Source organism: Pyxicephalus adspersus, chromosome 2, assembly GCF_032062135.1.
Source record: "Pyxicephalus adspersus chromosome 2, UCB_Pads_2.0, whole genome shotgun sequence".
Taxonomy (NCBI): domain Eukaryota; kingdom Metazoa; phylum Chordata; class Amphibia; order Anura; family Pyxicephalidae; genus Pyxicephalus; species Pyxicephalus adspersus.
Window position 1 is genome coordinate 14,588,267 of NC_092859.1, and position 19,041 is coordinate 14,607,307.

General features: G+C 37.1%; 1 protein-coding gene across 2 annotated transcripts in view; it reads right to left on the reverse strand.

Moving 5' to 3' along the window:
* Window positions 1-222: 222 nt before the first annotated feature.
* COL5A3 (collagen type V alpha 3 chain) overlaps window positions 223-19,041 on the reverse strand; it is a 119,920-nt gene continuing 101,101 nt past the window's right edge. For both annotated transcript variants that reach the window (XM_072399638.1, XM_072399637.1), the window contains 28 exons: window positions 18,086-18,175; window positions 17,937-17,990; window positions 17,228-17,335; window positions 16,483-16,590; window positions 16,336-16,389; window positions 15,744-15,797; window positions 14,963-15,070; window positions 14,565-14,618; window positions 14,415-14,468; window positions 14,283-14,336; window positions 13,687-13,740; window positions 12,259-12,366; window positions 11,901-11,954; window positions 11,754-11,807; window positions 10,857-10,910; window positions 10,720-10,773; window positions 10,528-10,635; window positions 9,716-9,769; window positions 8,663-8,716; window positions 8,311-8,418; window positions 8,172-8,225; window positions 7,424-7,459; window positions 6,435-6,488; window positions 5,974-6,229; window positions 5,761-5,873; window positions 5,159-5,227; window positions 4,253-4,486; window positions 223-3,534 (listed from right to left, as the gene is read on the reverse strand). In XM_072399638.1, coding sequence (XP_072255739.1) covers window positions 3,388-3,534; window positions 4,253-4,486; window positions 5,159-5,227; window positions 5,761-5,873; window positions 5,974-6,229; window positions 6,435-6,488; window positions 7,424-7,459; window positions 8,172-8,225; window positions 8,311-8,418; window positions 8,663-8,716; window positions 9,716-9,769; window positions 10,528-10,635; window positions 10,720-10,773; window positions 10,857-10,910; window positions 11,754-11,807; window positions 11,901-11,954; window positions 12,259-12,366; window positions 13,687-13,740; window positions 14,283-14,336; window positions 14,415-14,468; window positions 14,565-14,618; window positions 14,963-15,070; window positions 15,744-15,797; window positions 16,336-16,389; window positions 16,483-16,590; window positions 17,228-17,335; window positions 17,937-17,990; window positions 18,086-18,175 — 2,403 coding nt within the window. In that variant the 3' untranslated portion in view covers window positions 223-3,387. The remainder of the gene's footprint in view (window positions 3,535-4,252; window positions 4,487-5,158; window positions 5,228-5,760; window positions 5,874-5,973; window positions 6,230-6,434; window positions 6,489-7,423; window positions 7,460-8,171; window positions 8,226-8,310; window positions 8,419-8,662; window positions 8,717-9,715; window positions 9,770-10,527; window positions 10,636-10,719; window positions 10,774-10,856; window positions 10,911-11,753; window positions 11,808-11,900; window positions 11,955-12,258; window positions 12,367-13,686; window positions 13,741-14,282; window positions 14,337-14,414; window positions 14,469-14,564; window positions 14,619-14,962; window positions 15,071-15,743; window positions 15,798-16,335; window positions 16,390-16,482; window positions 16,591-17,227; window positions 17,336-17,936; window positions 17,991-18,085; window positions 18,176-19,041) is intronic.

The window sequence follows — 19,041 nt, forward strand, 5'->3', positions numbered from 1 at the left end:
CTTTGAACCTCCATCATGCTGCTATCTGGCATTTGTATGCATTTTTTTCTAGGCATTCTGGTTTCCCATCACATCCCCAAAATATGCTTTTAGGGTAATAATAATACCCCCCAGTCCAGGTACTGTTTCTAAGTGTAGCATGGCCATTGGAGACAACCTTACTCTTGTAAAGCAAGATATCTAGCAAATTCATAAAATTCACACAATGACAGAAAGACACACTTTAGTTTAAAATCTTATTTATTCTTATAATACAGATTTGGTATAATCGTTCTAGCACCATATAAAACATTTGTTTTATTTATAAAAAATAAACAACCAAAAAAGTTGTGTTTTGGTCAGTAATTAGTAGCAACATGGAACAAAAGAAAACAGTGGTCAATGTTCTGTTCAGTAAAAGTCAGCAGAACCAATCACAGTGCTAGCTTTTAGAATCATGTGACCTATAGACAGTAACTATACAAGACTGGGTCCTACTTAAACGTAAATTTTATTATCTCCAGCAAACTTGGAAGCAAACTTTCTTAAACATCTTTTGCAATTAGTTAGTAAATGGTTTCAGTCCTAGATCAGATCCATTCCAGGTTTGCTAGGATACCCAGGTTACCCAAAGATAGTCCATTTCTCCAGTCTTGGAGATCTTTATTAAATCAGGCCCAATCATTCAATACTTTTAACAAATTAAAGAAGTATTTTGGGCGTGGTTGAGTGGATCTGAAGACAAGCTAAGTTTGTCAAACAGCCATAAAATAATTATTTTTGATATGTTGGGTCATCTATTCATCTTTTTCAATAAAATCAGACTTGTAATGTCACTGTGATAGGTCAACAGGAAGAAAAACTATAGCTAAAACATATTTCTGTATGAAACAGTCTTGTTTTTAAAAAATCTATGTAGTTTGAGGCATTTATTTGTATCCCATAGCCTATTGCACTTGGTCATCATCATTGGGCATCAAATGTAATGAAGTCAGAGGGGTCATTTCAATATTTAGTCCTTCATACTTTTTAAAAAAGTTTTAAGAAAAATGTTTTATATTCCTGTACACAAAACTAAGCTCTTATTTCTGTTTTCAAGCTGATCAAGCAAGAACAGCAAACCATACGTTTGTTCATAATGGTACAAACACCTTTTCAGAAATTGGATTTTGGGGGGTTGTTGGCAGTTTGGAGTTGCACTTTTTTCTTTTCTGGGCAAACGACCTTAAAAAAAAGATAAAAACCTTTCAGGGGGTGGCTGTAAAAATTAAATATACAAGGGAAAATATTTCCACTATAGTTTTTCAATTCCAAAAGCTAGGGTTCTGTCCTATGTAAGCACCATTGATGGGGACAAAACTCGAAAGTAGTATAGTGGTCATCCGTAGTTCTGCCTCACCTCTTGTTGCATATATTGCATTTATTCACACCCCGCTTCATAAATTATTTCAGTTAAAGTGACCCGTAACATATATACCGCTGGGGCAACCACATCATTCTGCTCTATATTGATGCCAATTTTTTCACTTCCTCCACAGGCTGCGGTTGACAGGCACATCATTTTCTATGGAAGAAGCCTTGATGTTAAATATAGATTTTCTACTACGCATTTTAAAGATGGTTTTAAACAGTTTCTGATTACCTTTATCAGTAGTGTGTACCATACAATGTCCACAGGTTGGGCACCATTTAATAACATATATAATTCAACCGATGAACACAAATGACATGAAAATAAAAATGTAAAACTGCGATCATGAACACTTAATCCTGTCCTCCATCAATTTGATATCTCTCTGGACATTTTTGTTCTTCTATTTGGTTAATTTGAAAATACAAACATTACATTTTCATGGTCTGTAGAGATGCCTCCTTTAAAAGTTGCATAGGCAAAAATAACATTGAACAAAGGCTTTACCTTGGTATGAATATTTATCTTTACAATGCCCTCTGGTTTGGCTAATGATAGTTTATTCCAATCCTAGCATATTACATCGAAGAATAATATACACTGAGCCATAACTTGTTCAGTGTTATGAGCACCTAAAGTCCAAATTATTGAAGGGGGAGGATTATAACAATGTAACCAAGTATACAATTTCTTACTTTACACAAACCAACTTTTGGGAAAGAGTCTCTAACTTTTTAACCAACTTCCTACCCATAACATTTCTTCTCAGTTCTTCTAAGTTGTCTCCTAAACCTTCTGCCATTTTTCTTGTTAAGGTTTCTTGTTAAAGTTACAAAAAGTTTGTGGGTGTCTGTTGGGTAGCTGACGTAGCCCCCAAAAAATGGAAGGCAGAAATGTATTCTTTGCATGATGGCAGTAGACAACCTTTCAACCACAAATGATGAAGTATACAAAGATGAAGCTTTGGATTGCCAATGACAGCAAACATGGCCATTCACGGAAGGCATCTGTGTATTAATGCAATTTTTTTGGTGCAAAGAACATAGTTGATGGGCTAAAATATCAGTATTATGAGTCTTTTAATATTTCAGTAGAAAATATAATGAAAAAAGATTTATATAGGACAAGTTATAGCGAAAAAAGATCAGATCTGGGTTGCAGATAAAAGTTTGACACTTAATAGGAGCATGAAAAAGAAAATATTTAATAGTCGTAATAGTTTTCCTTTACCTTAATACACAGAGCCCATTTTTATGATTTAAGGGAATTTAGAAAGTTATTTATATATACACAATATACAATAAATTTACTTTTTGATCAGGAGTTTCATCTCAGCCTAATGCATTTGGTGTTATTCTCAGCCATCTACAGACCGGGGTCTCAAAATAAAATAACATGATGGATATTTGACATTAATAAAAGAATATATCCAGTATCTGAAGAAGAGACAGTGTTCAGTGTATGACTGACAATGGCCTGAGCCATTTGGAAAACTTTCCATGGAAAGGGTGCCATAAGAAACATCCTGTTTGATCGATGATGTTCCAGTGCAAAACCAGGAATGCTTCATATTTCGGGGACAGAATATCCTAAATACTGAGCAGAAATGATCCATATGAGCTCTTTCAGCAATTGCGCAGTGACCGTTGTACTGTAGACCTTTTCTCACTTTCAGTGTGATGGCTTGTCCACTAACAGCCATGGTCGCCCAAGGGCCAAACTTATCCTCTTTTATTTTTTATTATTTGGTTTAAATGAAACCCTGCAAGGGTGAGGAACACAGATCTAGCATCCCCTGCGTTAAAAAATAACAACAAAAATATATAACACAAAATTTAAAAATAAAACAAAAGCACATAAGATAAATCTTTGCCAGTGGCGACCAGTGGAAGTGTCTTAGTTAGTTGGCCATGAAATGTAAAAGTTCTTCTTTCTTGGGCTGCAAGATGTTTAAGGAGTTTTTTTATGTTTTTCATTTTTTTTATTCATTTGTTTTCCTAGCCATTAAAGCAGACTGGCCCGAGCTCAAACCCAAATTTCTGGTTGCTGTCTCCAAAGTCGCTGACAGCAACGTCCCTGAGGGGTAGATGTTCCACCTTGTAGGTGTTGATCTCGAGTACTGTTCGTTCTACACCTTTACGAAGCTGTGACAATGGAAAGGAAAACAAAAATGGTTACAGTGATTGCCATGCAAGACTCCCACTCAATTTTTCTTAGCAGATCAGCTTTTTCTTTCTAGGTAGTTGACTAGTTTGTATCTTCGGGGTATTTTCCGGTTAGTCTAACCCTTTTCCCAACCAGGGTTCCACAGAACCCTTGGGTTCCTCCAAAGGTTGCCAGGGGTTCTATGAGCATGGAGCAGATTGTTCCTTTTATGTAGTTTACCATTGCTTACACTATTAATATTATAACTACTTGCAGGGGTGACATGCGCTCTACTGGCTAGCAATATAAGATGCATTGTTCCCAATGACCACCATGTTGTGAGCTGTGGCTATAATAATTATAACAGGGGTTCCCTGAAGACATAAAAGTTTTTTCAAGGGTTCCCCAATAGGGTGGTCTAACCCTTTTAAGTTTGAATATGCTGTGTTGTATTACCCTGCCTTCAGCTGTTTACTGGTAATGTTCTAAAATTTGATGAGCTGATGGTAGGCCTTCTGATCCAGTCGAGATCCAATCCTGATTTAGTCTTCCACATTCTAATGCTTAAATAGGCTATTTTTTGGTGTTGTAATTTAAATATTTTGATATCTTGCATGGCTATGTAAATAGTATAATGTTCAAAGAACAAGGTATTAACCAAACTAAATTTTTGCCCCCACATCTTGATTTTAAATATCCATCATCCCAGATACTTACTTGGCACCCATCATATAAAGCCTGTATTTGTGGTGTGCGGATGTGACTAAGCTCCTCCTCATTGTCGGCTCTCAGCTTTATTGACCGGTCGTAATTTCCCTTTGACATGTCGTACCACCCCACAGACTGCTGGCAGTTATAAGTTAAATTTTGCCGGCCTACTGCACTTAGTAGCTTGAGGAATGTCATTTGTACCACATGGACGGGGTTGCCATCAGCGTCAATGTACTGGAACTGTTCAGAAAACAATAAGAAATTGTGTGAAATTTTGGCCACTTAGGCGCAAATAAATTATAATATTGGTAATAGGAGCAAATCTAACAATAATACTATGACGCAAAAGAAATTTCTTCACTTGTGACCACCATGTCACACATGTAGTGGCCTCAGTTTGTGCTGTTCTGTGCTAAATAAAGTGTTACTGAAGTAGAATGATAGTGATCTAACAATTTAAGGAAGTGGATTAAAAAAAAAGCATGTGTGACTTGTAGAGGGGGGGATGTGGTGAACATTTAAGCCAAACTAAAGTTCTATTTCTATGAATACATGATCAGGCAGATCATTTTTGCATAAAGGTCATGCAATGTCCCTTCTGCAATAAACTCTCCAACTTGCTGGATCGCCAGAGTTTCACATGCGTAGCGTCAGCTATGGTTGCCAGCTATGGTTGCTTTTCCTGCAGATTCATCATGCCAGCCCAACCAATCATTATGGCCGAAGATCCTTTAACAAAAGAGAAGAAATAAGAAGATGCTGGCGCCCTGCAAGGGAATGGGGTCTGGTGACTAACGTGGGTTTAGTTCTGCTTTGAAACAGACCTGTTGCTTTGCCCTGCAAGGTTTTTCGGTAAAGTTGCACTTTAGCAATTAGCATACAATAGCAATTGACTTAAAAAAGCAAATGTACCTTTTTTCCTCGTTTAAAGGTGCTGTACCACTCTCCCGGGGTCTCTTTATTCCAAGCTGCAACTTTCACCTAAAAGAACAAGTCAAGATGTCCATTAGTAAAACCTCCATCAACCAAACATTCTAAGGCCTCAACCTATAAAACAAAAAATCTGACATTGCTTTAGACATTCCCTGATGGGAATCAGTTACTGCCATTGAAACACATGGACCTGGAAGGTTCTTATCAGGAAATGTTTGAGAGAATGCTTAATTCACTGCTTTATAATAAGAGTCCCAATTATCATAAAGTGAACATTCTCATATTAAATATACTGCATTTTTTTGCACAAACTAACTCGCTCATAGTGGAAATGTAAAAATTGCTTTGATCTATAAGATCAAATAAGATTTAGGGATGACTGTGAACCATAGGAATTTCTCAGGATCCCAGTTTGGGTATTTCAATTAGTCTCTATTCCTCCTCCGATTGTGGATTACAACCCACATTTAGTTTATTTCTATCAAAGATGCTGTTTTATCTCTAAAACTGATCTATTTCTGGGAATGTCTTCTTGAACTGCTGTGAAGGCTGCAAATACAATTTTGTATATTTCTACTAACCGATTCAAACTTCTTATCTGGGTGTAGACACGTCTCTCCACCAGCTGTGAAATTGCAGAACACTTTGAAGGCATCTCTGTTACATCCCTGGTTTGGATCAATCCAGTATTCACCTGTGAGATATAGCAAGATTTATCAACCTCCTAAATAGTAACTTTCATACATTCATACAACTCATATGTCTTGCATAGGGATGCATACAGTCTCACTCACCATCTTTATAATCGGGGTGACACATCTGCAGCTCTTTACAGGTTCTTGCTGGGCTGTCTTTGGTGCCTACAGGCCACCTCATCTGTTCAATTTCCGTTTTAAGTGATCCGAGTGTAGCATAGATTTCTTCCATGCCATCAGCCATGTAATCGATTTCTCCTTCATCATTTTGCTGACCTTCAGAATGTCGTCTTCTTTTCTTGGTTGTCTGGTATGCTTCATATGGGAGAGGCTGGATAGTTTGTGCTGGTTGACCCTGTTAATGAGATCAACAAGCTTTGCATGATTTTATTCCCTGACATGTGACGGGTACCATATTGTGGGTGAAAAGGACAGCTGCTTCTATGAACAGCCCATGTTTGGCTTAATGGAGTTGTTTTATTTGTTTAGCGGCTTTACTTTTGTTTAAACAAAGTATTTACTAAAGGTGTGACCAAGGAAATGAAATCCACATTACTTACTGGTGGGCCGGGAGGACCTGGCAGTCCGGGATCTCCTCTCATGCCAATTGGTCCCTGAAAAGAGAAGAGTGATGAGCAGTGGTGTTTCAAAGTTTTCTGAATGAGATGAACGGGACTACATATACAATAAGCTAATGCTACCGGATCGTTATGGCTTTTATCAGCTTATTACTTATTAAAATAATAATAAAAAAATTAATTGAATGTACACTTCCTTGCTTAAAATGGCAAAAAACAACCATTTGGAGCAGTAAACCCAATATTAGGCTTAGATGGGCCCCAAGTATGTTGGAAAATCCTGCATGGAGTTTGCAGGTTCTCCCCATGTCTGCGTGGGTTTCCTCCGGGTACTCTGGTTTCCTCCCACATCCCAAAAACCATGCAGTGAGGTTAATTGTCTTCCCCCCAAAATTGACCTTAGACTACATTAATGACATATGACCATGGTAGGGACTTTAGATTGTGAGCTCTTTTGAGGGACAGCTAGTGACATGACTATGGAATTTGTACAGCGCTGCATAATATGATGGAGCTATATAAATACTGGGTAATAATATTAATAATAATAATAATAATAATAATAATAATAAAATGGGTCTGTTTTGCTTTTCAAATAAAAAACTAAAGCATTTCCAACCCTACTATTACAGTCGAAGTTGTGAATAGGGATGGGAGGGTATTTCCAATACCAGAATTCTCTTTTGTTGAAGTATATGCCTATGTATGGGTTACTTTATTTTGCAGACAAAAAAAAAAGGTTTACAATTCACCATAAATGGACGGTCTGTAGGTCGAAATCCCCATCTATTAGTTTTTGGATTCTCAGATATGCCGGACATTATAGTTATGTTATTATTGCATTTGTCTGGCAAAGAAAAAATGAGCCCCCTGAAATTGATATGGTAAAAGTCTGTTCATTTCCTCCGTGAGAACCATTGTAGTACAAGATATAGAGATCTAATGTAAATTATCTTTTTCACAGTACTTACTGGAGCTCCTTTTGAACCTTTTTGTCCTACAGATCCCTGCAAAAGAAAAAGCAAAATCATTTACCAGAAGTGTTCTGAACTTTGACACCCTTAACCATGTCCAACAGCTTTAAGGACAAAGAACCAATATGACATTTGATTTTGATAGGCAGATAGATATTGGACAGCAAGTGCCCACTTTTTTTGGTATCAACCACCTAAAGCTGTGACTTTAAACCTATTTCTCCAAATTTCAAATGTAAATTCCAATCTATGTGAAAGGTCAAGATTTGGATATAAATTCAGCTACCTGTGAATCTGGACCCAACTGTCATTTTCACATAAGGGGTTCACATGAACAATTTTTTCACTATAGGTTTACTTTGTATTTTTGGTTTACTTAATAAGTTTGTTTCTAAGATCTTCACCCAGAACTGCTTAAGGATACGTTCTGTTGTTGGAGAAAAACCATTCAACCATGGTTGCTGTAACATGGAAAAAAATGGAGGGGGCTTAGTTTAGGTTTGGTTTGTAGGCAACAGGGCCAATGTGCACTTTTCCTTTAAAATTCCAACAGTGTGGATGTTTAACATGATTGAGATGCATCCCTCACTTTAGAAGTGGTAACCTAGAGAACTTTTAACCATCATGTGACTCTTAAGTTGTATTATATATTAAGATGACTGCTGAAGCAGGTATCTTTCTTTGCCCAGCATCCAGATCCTTAATAATGGCATGATAATGTCTCAATAAAATAATGAGTGATTACCCCCAAGCCATTGGGTCCAGGTGGTCCATTTGGTCCAGGTGGTCCAACCGGTCCCTTAAAGACAGAAGAATTATACGTTATAATTATTTTCCATACAGATAGTAATGTGACTTCATAGTCATCACCATGGGGTACTTACAGAGTCTCCTTTGGGTCCCTGTACACCCTGATTTCCAGGGGGTCCTCTGTCTCCTTTCTCACCCATTTCTCCTGGAGGTCCAATTAAGCCAATAAGACCAGCATGGCCCTGCAATAAAGAAAGCATTTACCATTCAGTGATATGAATTCTCACATACACTTTCTTTCCCTATATTCTCTTATATTAGTTTAGCAAATTATCAATAAAATGATCATCCAGGTTATGCTGATACATAGAACAAATTCCACCAAGCAAAACAAAAAGAATGGATTATGGAAGTTCAACTTGCTTCCAACTGTTTAGCCATGCTAAGATAACAAACAGATAATTAAAAATAAGATGGAGATCTTACCTTATCACCCTTAGTTCCAGGATCACCTTTAAGGCCGGGTAGTCCAGCAGGACCCTTTACAAAGAAAGTACAGTCAGTACAACAAATAAACTACATAGGCCATGTAACAAGCCCAAGTGACTCTTCCCAACTTAAAATACATTAATATTTGTCCAAGACTTGTGGCACAAAAATATAGTTTTTAGAGATTATTCATCATAAGACCTCCCTGTAAATCACTGTTTCATATACAAGCACACCTTTTCATATGATATCATCCAACTGGCATGTCTTCAACAGGATCACACAGGCTATTAGCACTCTTTAAGTTTAGCTGTCTTTTTTTGCCTTAGTACCCTGCCACATTCATTCACCACTCCATGTATTTCAGATGTACCTTGACAATCATAAAATGCACAACTGGCAGTTCATCATCATCACTGCTCTGGTTAATCCAAACCCATGCCAGTGCCCATAATCAGTTCTGCAACCTTTCTTGCGGTGATTATTTTTAGAGAAATTAAACAATAAACAAGAAAGCTGCCTTCTCATAGGCCTCCTTGGCCTTTGCTGGTCTTTCCCTTGGCCAACATATTAAAATATCAGAAAAATAATTCCCCAGTTTTCTTATTTCCACTGTTTGCTTCTTAGATAGTTGCCTTTCTCTAATAATCCACTCACGGATGTACTCTGCTCATGAATTACTGGTATCTAAGTCCTTCTCTTCTGCTGAACTTTCTTCCTGTTTTCTAGTTGTCTCCCAATGTCTGGATTTTCCCATGCGTTTTGTTCAGGTGTGTTTGACGGGTAACATTTGCACAGTCACTCTGGTGAAGACCTGAAACACTGGCATTGTGCCCCAGTGAGAATTCCATGGCCGTACTGTTACAGTCCACCCAAACCTGTGACGCATTAATTACCATAACTGAAGAAAAGCCATAAAGATTGGTAAATCAAAAACCTTGTCGACTAACCTTACTCTTCTCCAACACATGGCAGCAGTCAATAATTTCACAACACACTCCTTAGGTAAACAATTGTATGTTCAAAACTTTACTTTATATGTGCACTTACCATGGGCCCAGGAGGTCCAGTCTGACCAGGTGGTCCAAGTAAGCCAGGTTCTCCCTATAATTGCAAATACAATGTTTGAATACATGATAAATCTCTGATTATAATATAGCCCCACTTTTACTGATAAGAAATGGATAAGTAATTCATTGTTCTAGTGAATATGTCAACCCAAATGTTACTTTACTGCAAGCAAAGAAAGTGATCAACAGATTACACAACACGTGTGTGGGTCTCCCTTCCTCCATTCTCCTAAACCGATAAGCAGTGTTGAACCATCCAGAAGACAATCTTTGCAGCAGTCTTGGGCCCATTGGTGCCCAGTGGGACCAGTTAGAGCCAACATGCTCTTGAAGTAAGTTTAGAGAGAATGGCTTAAATGGTCAAAGTTGTGTATTTGTCTATCTGTCTATCACTAATTCAAATGTAATGGGACTGTGCTAGTACAGACAATGAAAATGGGTAGATTCTTTGCTCCTTACAAATGTCAATTGAATGAATGGAGGAAAGGAAAGGGGTTATCAAAAAAAGCAAAATCTCCTTAGATCCCTTCTTCAGGGTTTATACAACCCTAATCCATCTTTGCTCTCACGCATCTAAATTGCTCCTATTATAGCAAACAATTTTCCAGAAAAGGGATTGTGGGAATTTTAGATTAAGTAAGTACATTCTATAATGTCTATTGCCAGTTTTAAAGATACCTAGGTTTTATATTTCCACTGTGGATCTGACCACCTAACAACCTAACTAGGTTTCTAAATACTAAAATTCCACAGTAAATTGCCATTTAATTTTGTCCCTGAGAGGCTACTTACAGCAGGTCCTGGAATGCCTCTCATACCCTCGGGTCCAGGTTTGCCAGGCGATCCTTGTGGCCCCACTGGTCCTGTCTTTCCAGGAGGTCCATCAGTTCCACGTTCACCCTATTACACAGGAAGCATTGCAAATATTTATTAAGTGTTCTACCTAGGTTAAGGACACTATGCTTATTGTTTAGTGTAACACACCTTTGTTCCTTTTTCTCCTTGACGACCTTCTTTACCAGCAGGCCCCAGTTGTCCCTGAATATAGGAGAAATATATTGTTTAAACAGCATTCCAACCAGGGGCTTAGAAAGACAGGCAACACAGACACTGGAACTCACTCTTCGTCCAGGTGGACCGGTTGGGCCAGGCTCTCCTGAAGGTCCAGGTGGTCCCTATAAAAATCAAACATACGATTGCTTTCCATCACTGATAATCACTTATGCTAACATTCAACAAAGAGTTTTTTAAAGTACCACTAACCAGAAACATTAAACTTAAACAAAACATTACAAACCACCAGAATAACATTTCAGGGCCCATCTTTTCCCAACATCATAATCATCATCTTCTTCAGACCTTCTATAGTGCGTATTAAACTATCCAAATGTGAATCCCAACAATGGCTTATCGCTGTACATACATTAGTTATTTATTGAGCATTGCTCACAGGAGAATTTTGGTGATCTAGCAAACCTGCAATGAATTTCTTAAAAATTATTTGCTAATAGTTGGCAAATGTTTTCAGTCTATTCTAGGTTTGCTAATTCACCTAGGTTTTTCCATGCTAGTTTATCTTCATCAGTCTTGGAGAACTTTAATAAATCAGGCCCAAATAAGTCACTAAAGTTGGAAATCTAGCCAACTTTTGGCCAACATTTTTTAGCTTTTAAGTGAGGAAGCAGTAGACCCTCTGTTCATTTCTTATTTCCATCCATAGATCTGTTGCTGAGATGTACCATCACTTCCTGTCATGGTGACCATTCACAGGGACAACAACTAAGATGTAACAAATACTCAATCAAGCCGTAGAGTAGCAGGAACTACTAAAAATGTTTTACTTGCTGTCTGCCTCTCCACTGGAGAGATTTCTTCCTTGATTCTTACTAAAGTTTTATATTAAGAAATTAGGGAAAATGCCCCAGTGGTATGTAGGATAACTTCATCCCACTTCCTTTTATATATACCCCTCGTCAAATAGACACTCCCATGTACACAGGGAGGAATGCGTAACTCACCGGATTCCCACTTTCTCCAGCATCACCCTTCTCTCCAGGAACACCATCAAGTCCCTATGTATCGGAAAAGACAATTATTACCATGACAAAAAAAAACTCAAAAAGTGTATTAAATAACTGTCCTGTATCAAGAAAAAAAAATCATACCGCTGGTCCAGCTTCTCCCTGTGGTCCTGGGTCTCCTGGAAAACCTATAGGGCCCTGGAAGAGGAATATACATTTATTAAAATAAAAATATCTGTGTTATTAGTCAGCTATAGTTAATAGAAAACGTTCATCTCACTTTCGAGTTTCTATTTAAATGTACATCTTAGGATGAATGATCATTCAGCAACACATTAAAAGAGCAAAAAAAAAGTCTAAGAGAAATGCACTATGGATAGTAAAGAAAAGTGTATTGAGGATACTTTATTGCCTCTAGTTCAGCCCATTTAGCATAGTCAATATTAGCATTAACATGTGTACAATAAGTTTTGTAGGCTTTGTATGTAATATTAAAACTCACCATGTTTCCTTTGGGTCCATCTTCTCCCGGACGTCCCTTCTTCCCAGGAGGTCCAGCTGCACCTGAAGCTCCAGATTCACCTTTTTCACCAAAATCACCTTTGGGTCCCTGAAATAAACCCCAGTATTTAGTTCTGAAAATATTGTTATTTATCCATGTTTGCTGCCAAGTTCTACATACACATATGGATCCCTTAGTACCTAAATTATGTAGCTGCTGCAAACTTTGCATTCCGAAACATATTCGCTGGATATCAAACAACTTGAATTGATAAAATGACTTTACAAGGGTCACACTCTCTGTTCTGGGTGCTTCTGTCCATACTTCAACACAAACACTTACGTCATATCTGACATGAAAAGTGTCAGGTGTCTTAATCATCCCAAATGATGATAACTTTACACAAGATGTATTCTGATCTGAACTTTAAATGTGTAGAGCTAATTTGATTTAGGCTACTAGCATCAAACCCAATACTGTAATGTATGGAAATAATGATACAATTATTGGTTTTAATAGGTTTGCACTCAACGGTGACAACAGAGGGAGAATTTGAATCAAAGTTTATAATAATTAGATCATTCATTTTGCCAGATTTCTGTTCATTATTAGGCATCTATTCATATTAGGTGCCAATCATGTCATGGGGAACCTGAATACTTTAATTGTTATATATATTTCAAAAGAAAGTAAGAGTCTTATACTGTGGTAACCATTGGGTAACACAGAACATTCCAAGTTTGGGGTGTAAGCTAAATGTGTAAGCTTTGGGATCCCTAGGATCCTTTCTTCAAACTTTATACCCTTGTATAAACCCTGAAGAAGGGATCTAAGGGGTCCCAAATGCATGAATATGGAACATATTCCCTATTTTGAATAAAAGAAAAAAAGGTTTAAAAGAATCTTCAGGTTTTTATTGTAGTTTTGTTTCTTTTGTGAAGATTTCATTTACCATGCTAGTGTGAGTGTTTATTACAGAGGGGAACCTTGAGTGTTTATTGGTCTTGAAGACATAAAATGTATGAGAACATCCCACCACCAATACTAGTCTTATGCCTCCTGTATTTTTATTTAGGTCCTATGTCCTATGTTTCTACGTGGAATACAAAGTAGGGCTTCTGATACCTATTACAGATACTCAGAACTAAGCATTAGGACACCGTAATGAGCATTGAGTTGTGGGCTGCCAACACATTAAAATAGATCAAAATATGCACACCACCATTTTTTATGGCAGTGCAGCATACTATATAGAAGAATCACACATTACTGTATAGTGTGTTGGGGGTGGCTTTACAATGAACGGCACCAAACTTTACAAAGAGCGTTGCCATACTTTCCAGGAATGTGCATAGCCTCAACCCACAAGGATAATATTCATTAATGTAACAGTTATATTGCCCCATTTTCTTTAGACCACATACTCACAGGTGGACCAGGTTCTCCTGGTGGTCCTGGATCTCCGGCCTCTCCTGACTCTCCCTGTAGACACAACAAAGAATCATTCAATAAAACATACATATAACCTGGATCACACAACTAAATTAAACATAACTGTAACTAATTTATATCTTTTTAACTTTTGAAGAAGATAGAGAAAATGTTGACTGTTTTTTTACTTTTTTTCTGCCTATCCTGTTAGGAAAATTTCTTCCAAATAAGGAAAGACAATTATTAGACATTTGGATATATTTCCTCACACATTTCTCTCCAAGTAAAAAAAGAATTTAGATAATTGTCTAGTTAGTTATACTCTAATACCAATAATGATGATAATATATTAAAATAATAAACAACATAATAAAAACCAAAATACCAATATTTAATCAACTTAAAAATTATATTTTTTAGGAAGATTATGCAAAAACTGAGCCCAAAGTGTTAAAAAAGGCCTAGTGACCAAGGCCCTTGAGTACATTGAGATGCACTAATTCCATAAAAAGATTTTCACCAACTCTACATTCTGTTACTACTTCACAGAAATGTAAAACAATCAAGCAAATGTTCAAATGAACCTCTATTACCTTTTCTCCAACAGCTCCGGGCTGGCCCAATCCACCTGGTTGTCCGAGGGATCCCTGAAACAACAAAAGTGAGTGGTCAGAGGTGGTCTAATCCTGGCCTTCTGTTCTAAAACAGTTCCTCAACTTACTTACATCACCACCGCTGGGCCCCATGGGACCTCTAGGACCTAATGTACCCGGGGGACCCTGCAATTAAAACATGTTTTTTTATTAAACTCGAACTTGTTTATTTATATCATTTTTTCTTTTTTTTGTATTACAGACAATACATGGAGTACATACCATTGGTCCAACATGACCACTTTCTCCCTTTTCTCCAGGAGGTCCAGGCATACCCTATGATGGGACAGAGTAATGTTATTTTTAAGGTAATATATAACAAATCAGTATTAAATGAATACTATAAAAACTGATATATAAATGCTATATATACATTGCAAAGAGTTTGCTTCAAAATATAGAACAATCCATGAAGTTACATTATAATAAAAGTGAAAACTAAAGGATTAGGTTAAGAAAATCATTATTCAACTATGACTCAGATAATGTGATAAAAAAGGAGAAATTATAAAACTGTAGCAATGTAAATAACTTATAACAAAAGATAAATGTAAAATGTGCTTCCCTTTAATGATATAAGAAACTGACCAAAAACTGCCATTCATAACTCTATGACACACCTGAAGTCCCCTGGGACCTGATACACCAGGAAAGCCTCGAATTCCTTCATCTCCCTTTTGTCCTTGCATTCCTGATTGACCTCTACGACCAGGTTCTCCATCTTGACCCTGCATGGGAAAAAAAAATAAATGTCAGCACAGATGAGGAAACATTTTCAGTTTTGAGGTTGGGGAGTTCGCCATATAAAAAAATAGTTCTGATATGGCCCAGTGCAGTCTGCTGTATTACCGGGAAAATGCCAAACAGATAAAACAGCCAGCTGCTAACTGAGGTTAGAACTTCATAGGCAACAATCACCCAGGGAAGTGTATAGATCACAGAGCAGCAATGCATAACAATGCAGAGTTCAAAATATGTACAAAACCAAAGAAATGATTGATCATTATTGGTCTGCTGTTGAACTGACTGCAGATTCCTCGGCAATCATATTGGTGGATTGGAATAGCAAAATGCGTACTAGGCTTTACATAGTGTCTCCCATCTTCAGGAATTGTCACTTCATGTGAATGTTTCAAAAAATATAAGGAAAGACTTATAAAATAACAAAGGAGTTCATACACTAATTATTAGTATACATGTGTTAACTGCCCTTTGTCATTGTACTATTTTTTGCTATTATTATTCACAGCTAGAGTTTTGATGCTATCTTGATGCAAAATCTTTTCAAAGCTGTAACTTCAACTGTTTGTTAGTTGAAGAAATGGATGTACAGAAAGAAATGGTTGTACTTGCAGCAAGCCAAGGTAAATGGGCTGGCAGCTAGTTTTTTGCAATACTTACGGCTTGACCTGGAACTCCAAGAGGACCTTGTATGCCAATAGGCCCGGGTGGACCCTATGAAAAAGTAAATAAGAACATATTACTTATCTTTAAAATCACAAATTGATATGTTGTCTGCATTGCTTATCACCCAGAGACTCTCAGGGATCTATGACTCAGGTTTTCTCAGATTTCCTACAGTCTTCTTGTTTCATTTTTGACTCATCTACGATTCATCTACGATAAGTTCCCCATGCAGTTTTTATGGTCAATTGTAACCACCCTTCCCGAGAAAAAATAAAAATAAATAATACTAGAAATATAATACATATTGAAATTACCTCTAGTGAGGCAGGGTGCTTTTAAAGAAGCTACATACAGCACCCTGCCAGCCCCTCTCACCAGCCATATTCTGTTTGTGTTGCATAGGAAAGCCCAGATACCCAACGATGAGGTCACTGGGTCCAAATTAGGGCATGGAATGAAGTTGCATTTAATAATTTTATTAGCATTTTGATGAAATGAGAAAAGGAGAAACAAGGGAACCTGAATTAAGGGAAGGTTCAACTTTTGTTTTTTCCCCTGGGTTTAGAAGAAGGCATTGCGTTCTTACTCTGTCTCCTTTGTCGCCTTTGCTTCCCTTCTGCCCAGGACCTCCAACTTCTCCCTAAAATAAGGGATAAAAGTAAAAGAAAAGATTAAAAGAATTATATCAGTCAGAAGACCCAGAACTTGATCCCTTGTCTACCATATGTATTACCTTGTCTCCATCATCTCCAGCTGGTCCGGGAGGTCCAGCAGGTCCTGGTGGTCCAATGCTACCTTGGGAACCATCTTGTCCAGCAACTCCAACAGGTCCTTTTTCACCCTGTTTATTTATGGAAACAGTATTTTTTACAGGGATTATTAAATATTACACTATATCCATTAAAAATATCTGTCAAACATGCAATCAAGTCTTAGCTAACTAGATGACTACTTTAGGGTTGGAAATCTATTGATTATTTAGCAACTAGTGAGAGCATCAAGATAACACATATTGTAAGTTATAGACCACAGTAATAGCATTTACTCCTTATTTGTGTATAGCATTACCAGTACTAATACCAGTCTACAACCCACAATGGTTTCCACAATGTGTGGCTGATGAGAACTTGTATACTGTACAACAACAGCAAAGCAGTGAAATGCATAGTTGTCCTTTTTCTTAATCGTACCCCATCTTCTATATGGATGAGCTCCTAGTACAGGAGCCTAACTTCACCGGACTGGATTTGTGACTTAATAGTCTCTTGTAGACAGTCAAGAACACTAACAGCTGAAGACCAGAGAATGCAGAAAGGTAATGTGTTGATCACACCTTAACCATCACTATGCTGCAATATGAATGGCTGCCCAATAAACTTAAGTTCAAGGCAGTTCAATTGCAATATTTGCTTCGATATCTTGACAGTTAATTATGGTTGCAAAACTATGTATGAATTTTGTGCTACTTTTTTACTTACAGGATTTCCCTTCTCCCCTGTTGGTCCAGGAGGTCCTTGTGACCCAGGACGTCCTGGAAGACCAATTCCTCCAGCTGATCCAGGAGGACCTCTCTCTCCTGTAGGCCCCTGTAAAAATGTAAAGCAACATTTTAAAAAAATCTTGTAATACATGGAGTAATTCTAGAACAGAATGGCAATGGGAAGTATACAAATGTACAGTTATCTAGAAATTAATACAATATAGCTTGTAAAAGTCATATTAATGTATGGTCAACCTAAACAGCATGTTGACATACATGTCGGTTAAAATACTGTTGTTGATCCAAGTATTGGGATTGGGAGATGTTTGGTCTCACCAAATTTAATTGTGGAATATCGTAGAAACAGCTGACCTTCATAGTTCACAGAGAATGTTGCAAACAAAACAAAAAACCATTTGGGGAAAAGACTTAGATACCTAAAGAGGTCAAATTTTGTCCACTAAACAAAGACAAGACATAAAAGAAACTTTAGAGAAAATTTTAGGAACCTAAAGAACATATAGACATGATCAAATGTAGACATAGGAACAAAAAAGTCATAAGTAATTAACAGAAAAAGATGATGTATGGTTCTGTAAAACAACTAATTAGACTTTTGTAGTAAGTTTAGATACTGTAGGTGACCTCTATTCTTCTTTTATATTATTATATAACATACATTAAAACATCAGTTTAGGAATACATACTGTGGCTCCTGCTGGACCGATTGGACCTTCTCCACCTTTTAACCCAGCTGGACCCTATAATGACAAGAACATTTTTTGTATAGCCTATATTGTGTTCTCTACGTTATTCTAATTTTTTACCTTAGGACTGATATTTAAGTGGGACTTACTGCTTCTCCAGGAATTCCTCTTGCACCTGGAAATCCTCGAAGCCCTTGAGGCCCAGGTTTTCCGGAAATGCCAGCTGGACCAGGATCTCCCTGTCATATAGATTAACATTTACAATTTTACTCACACATAAAAATTATCATCTTTTAACAAAAATCAATAAAAAGAAATACATCAAAACATTAGATCTACAAATCCATAAAGTATAACATAAAAGCATGCCACATTTTTATGGTAAAGGATGGTCTGAGAGTAGAAACAACCAATGTGAACTAAAAGTATCTCAAACCTTACTGAATGTCATCTGTTGGAATAAAAGGAACTAATGGGTGTGAAGAGGGCAATAGACCTATAGATACAACATGGTTTGGCAACCATTTTGGGGAATGACTTTAAGGGATAATAGGGAGGACTATTTTCAAAATAAGTTTACTTCAAAATTTTACTACTTCTGCAGTTGGTAGCTTAGATATATTTTCTATTTTTATGGCCACTATAACCACTTCTATGGCCATGTCAAATTGGCCATCTTGTTGCTGGTGACTTTCCTTACATCAATGTCTATTGAATCATTCCCCTCATTTGCTAATGTCGGTTTTCACACAACAAACTAAACTTTTCATGGTAGGGAGAGATTTCTGTGAACCAAAGCTCAGTGCACATAGGCAGACTTTTTACCTTTGACTAATATATATTATGATAAAACATTCAGAGGTGAATCTGAAGTTGACCAACTTCATAACCAACTAATTTTCTTCTTTTCAATTGATTATTAGGCAGTTAAAGGGATACAAAGGAAGCTCATGCTGGAGTAAATTTAATGTTCAACATGGGCCACTAGTCCATCATTTAAATATTAGGCTAGGAGATGAAAATCCTCCTCCCCTCAGTGCAGTTCTCATTATTGTCCATTAGACAGAAAGAAAAGCAATTAAAAAGTTTTTCAATATAATTTTTT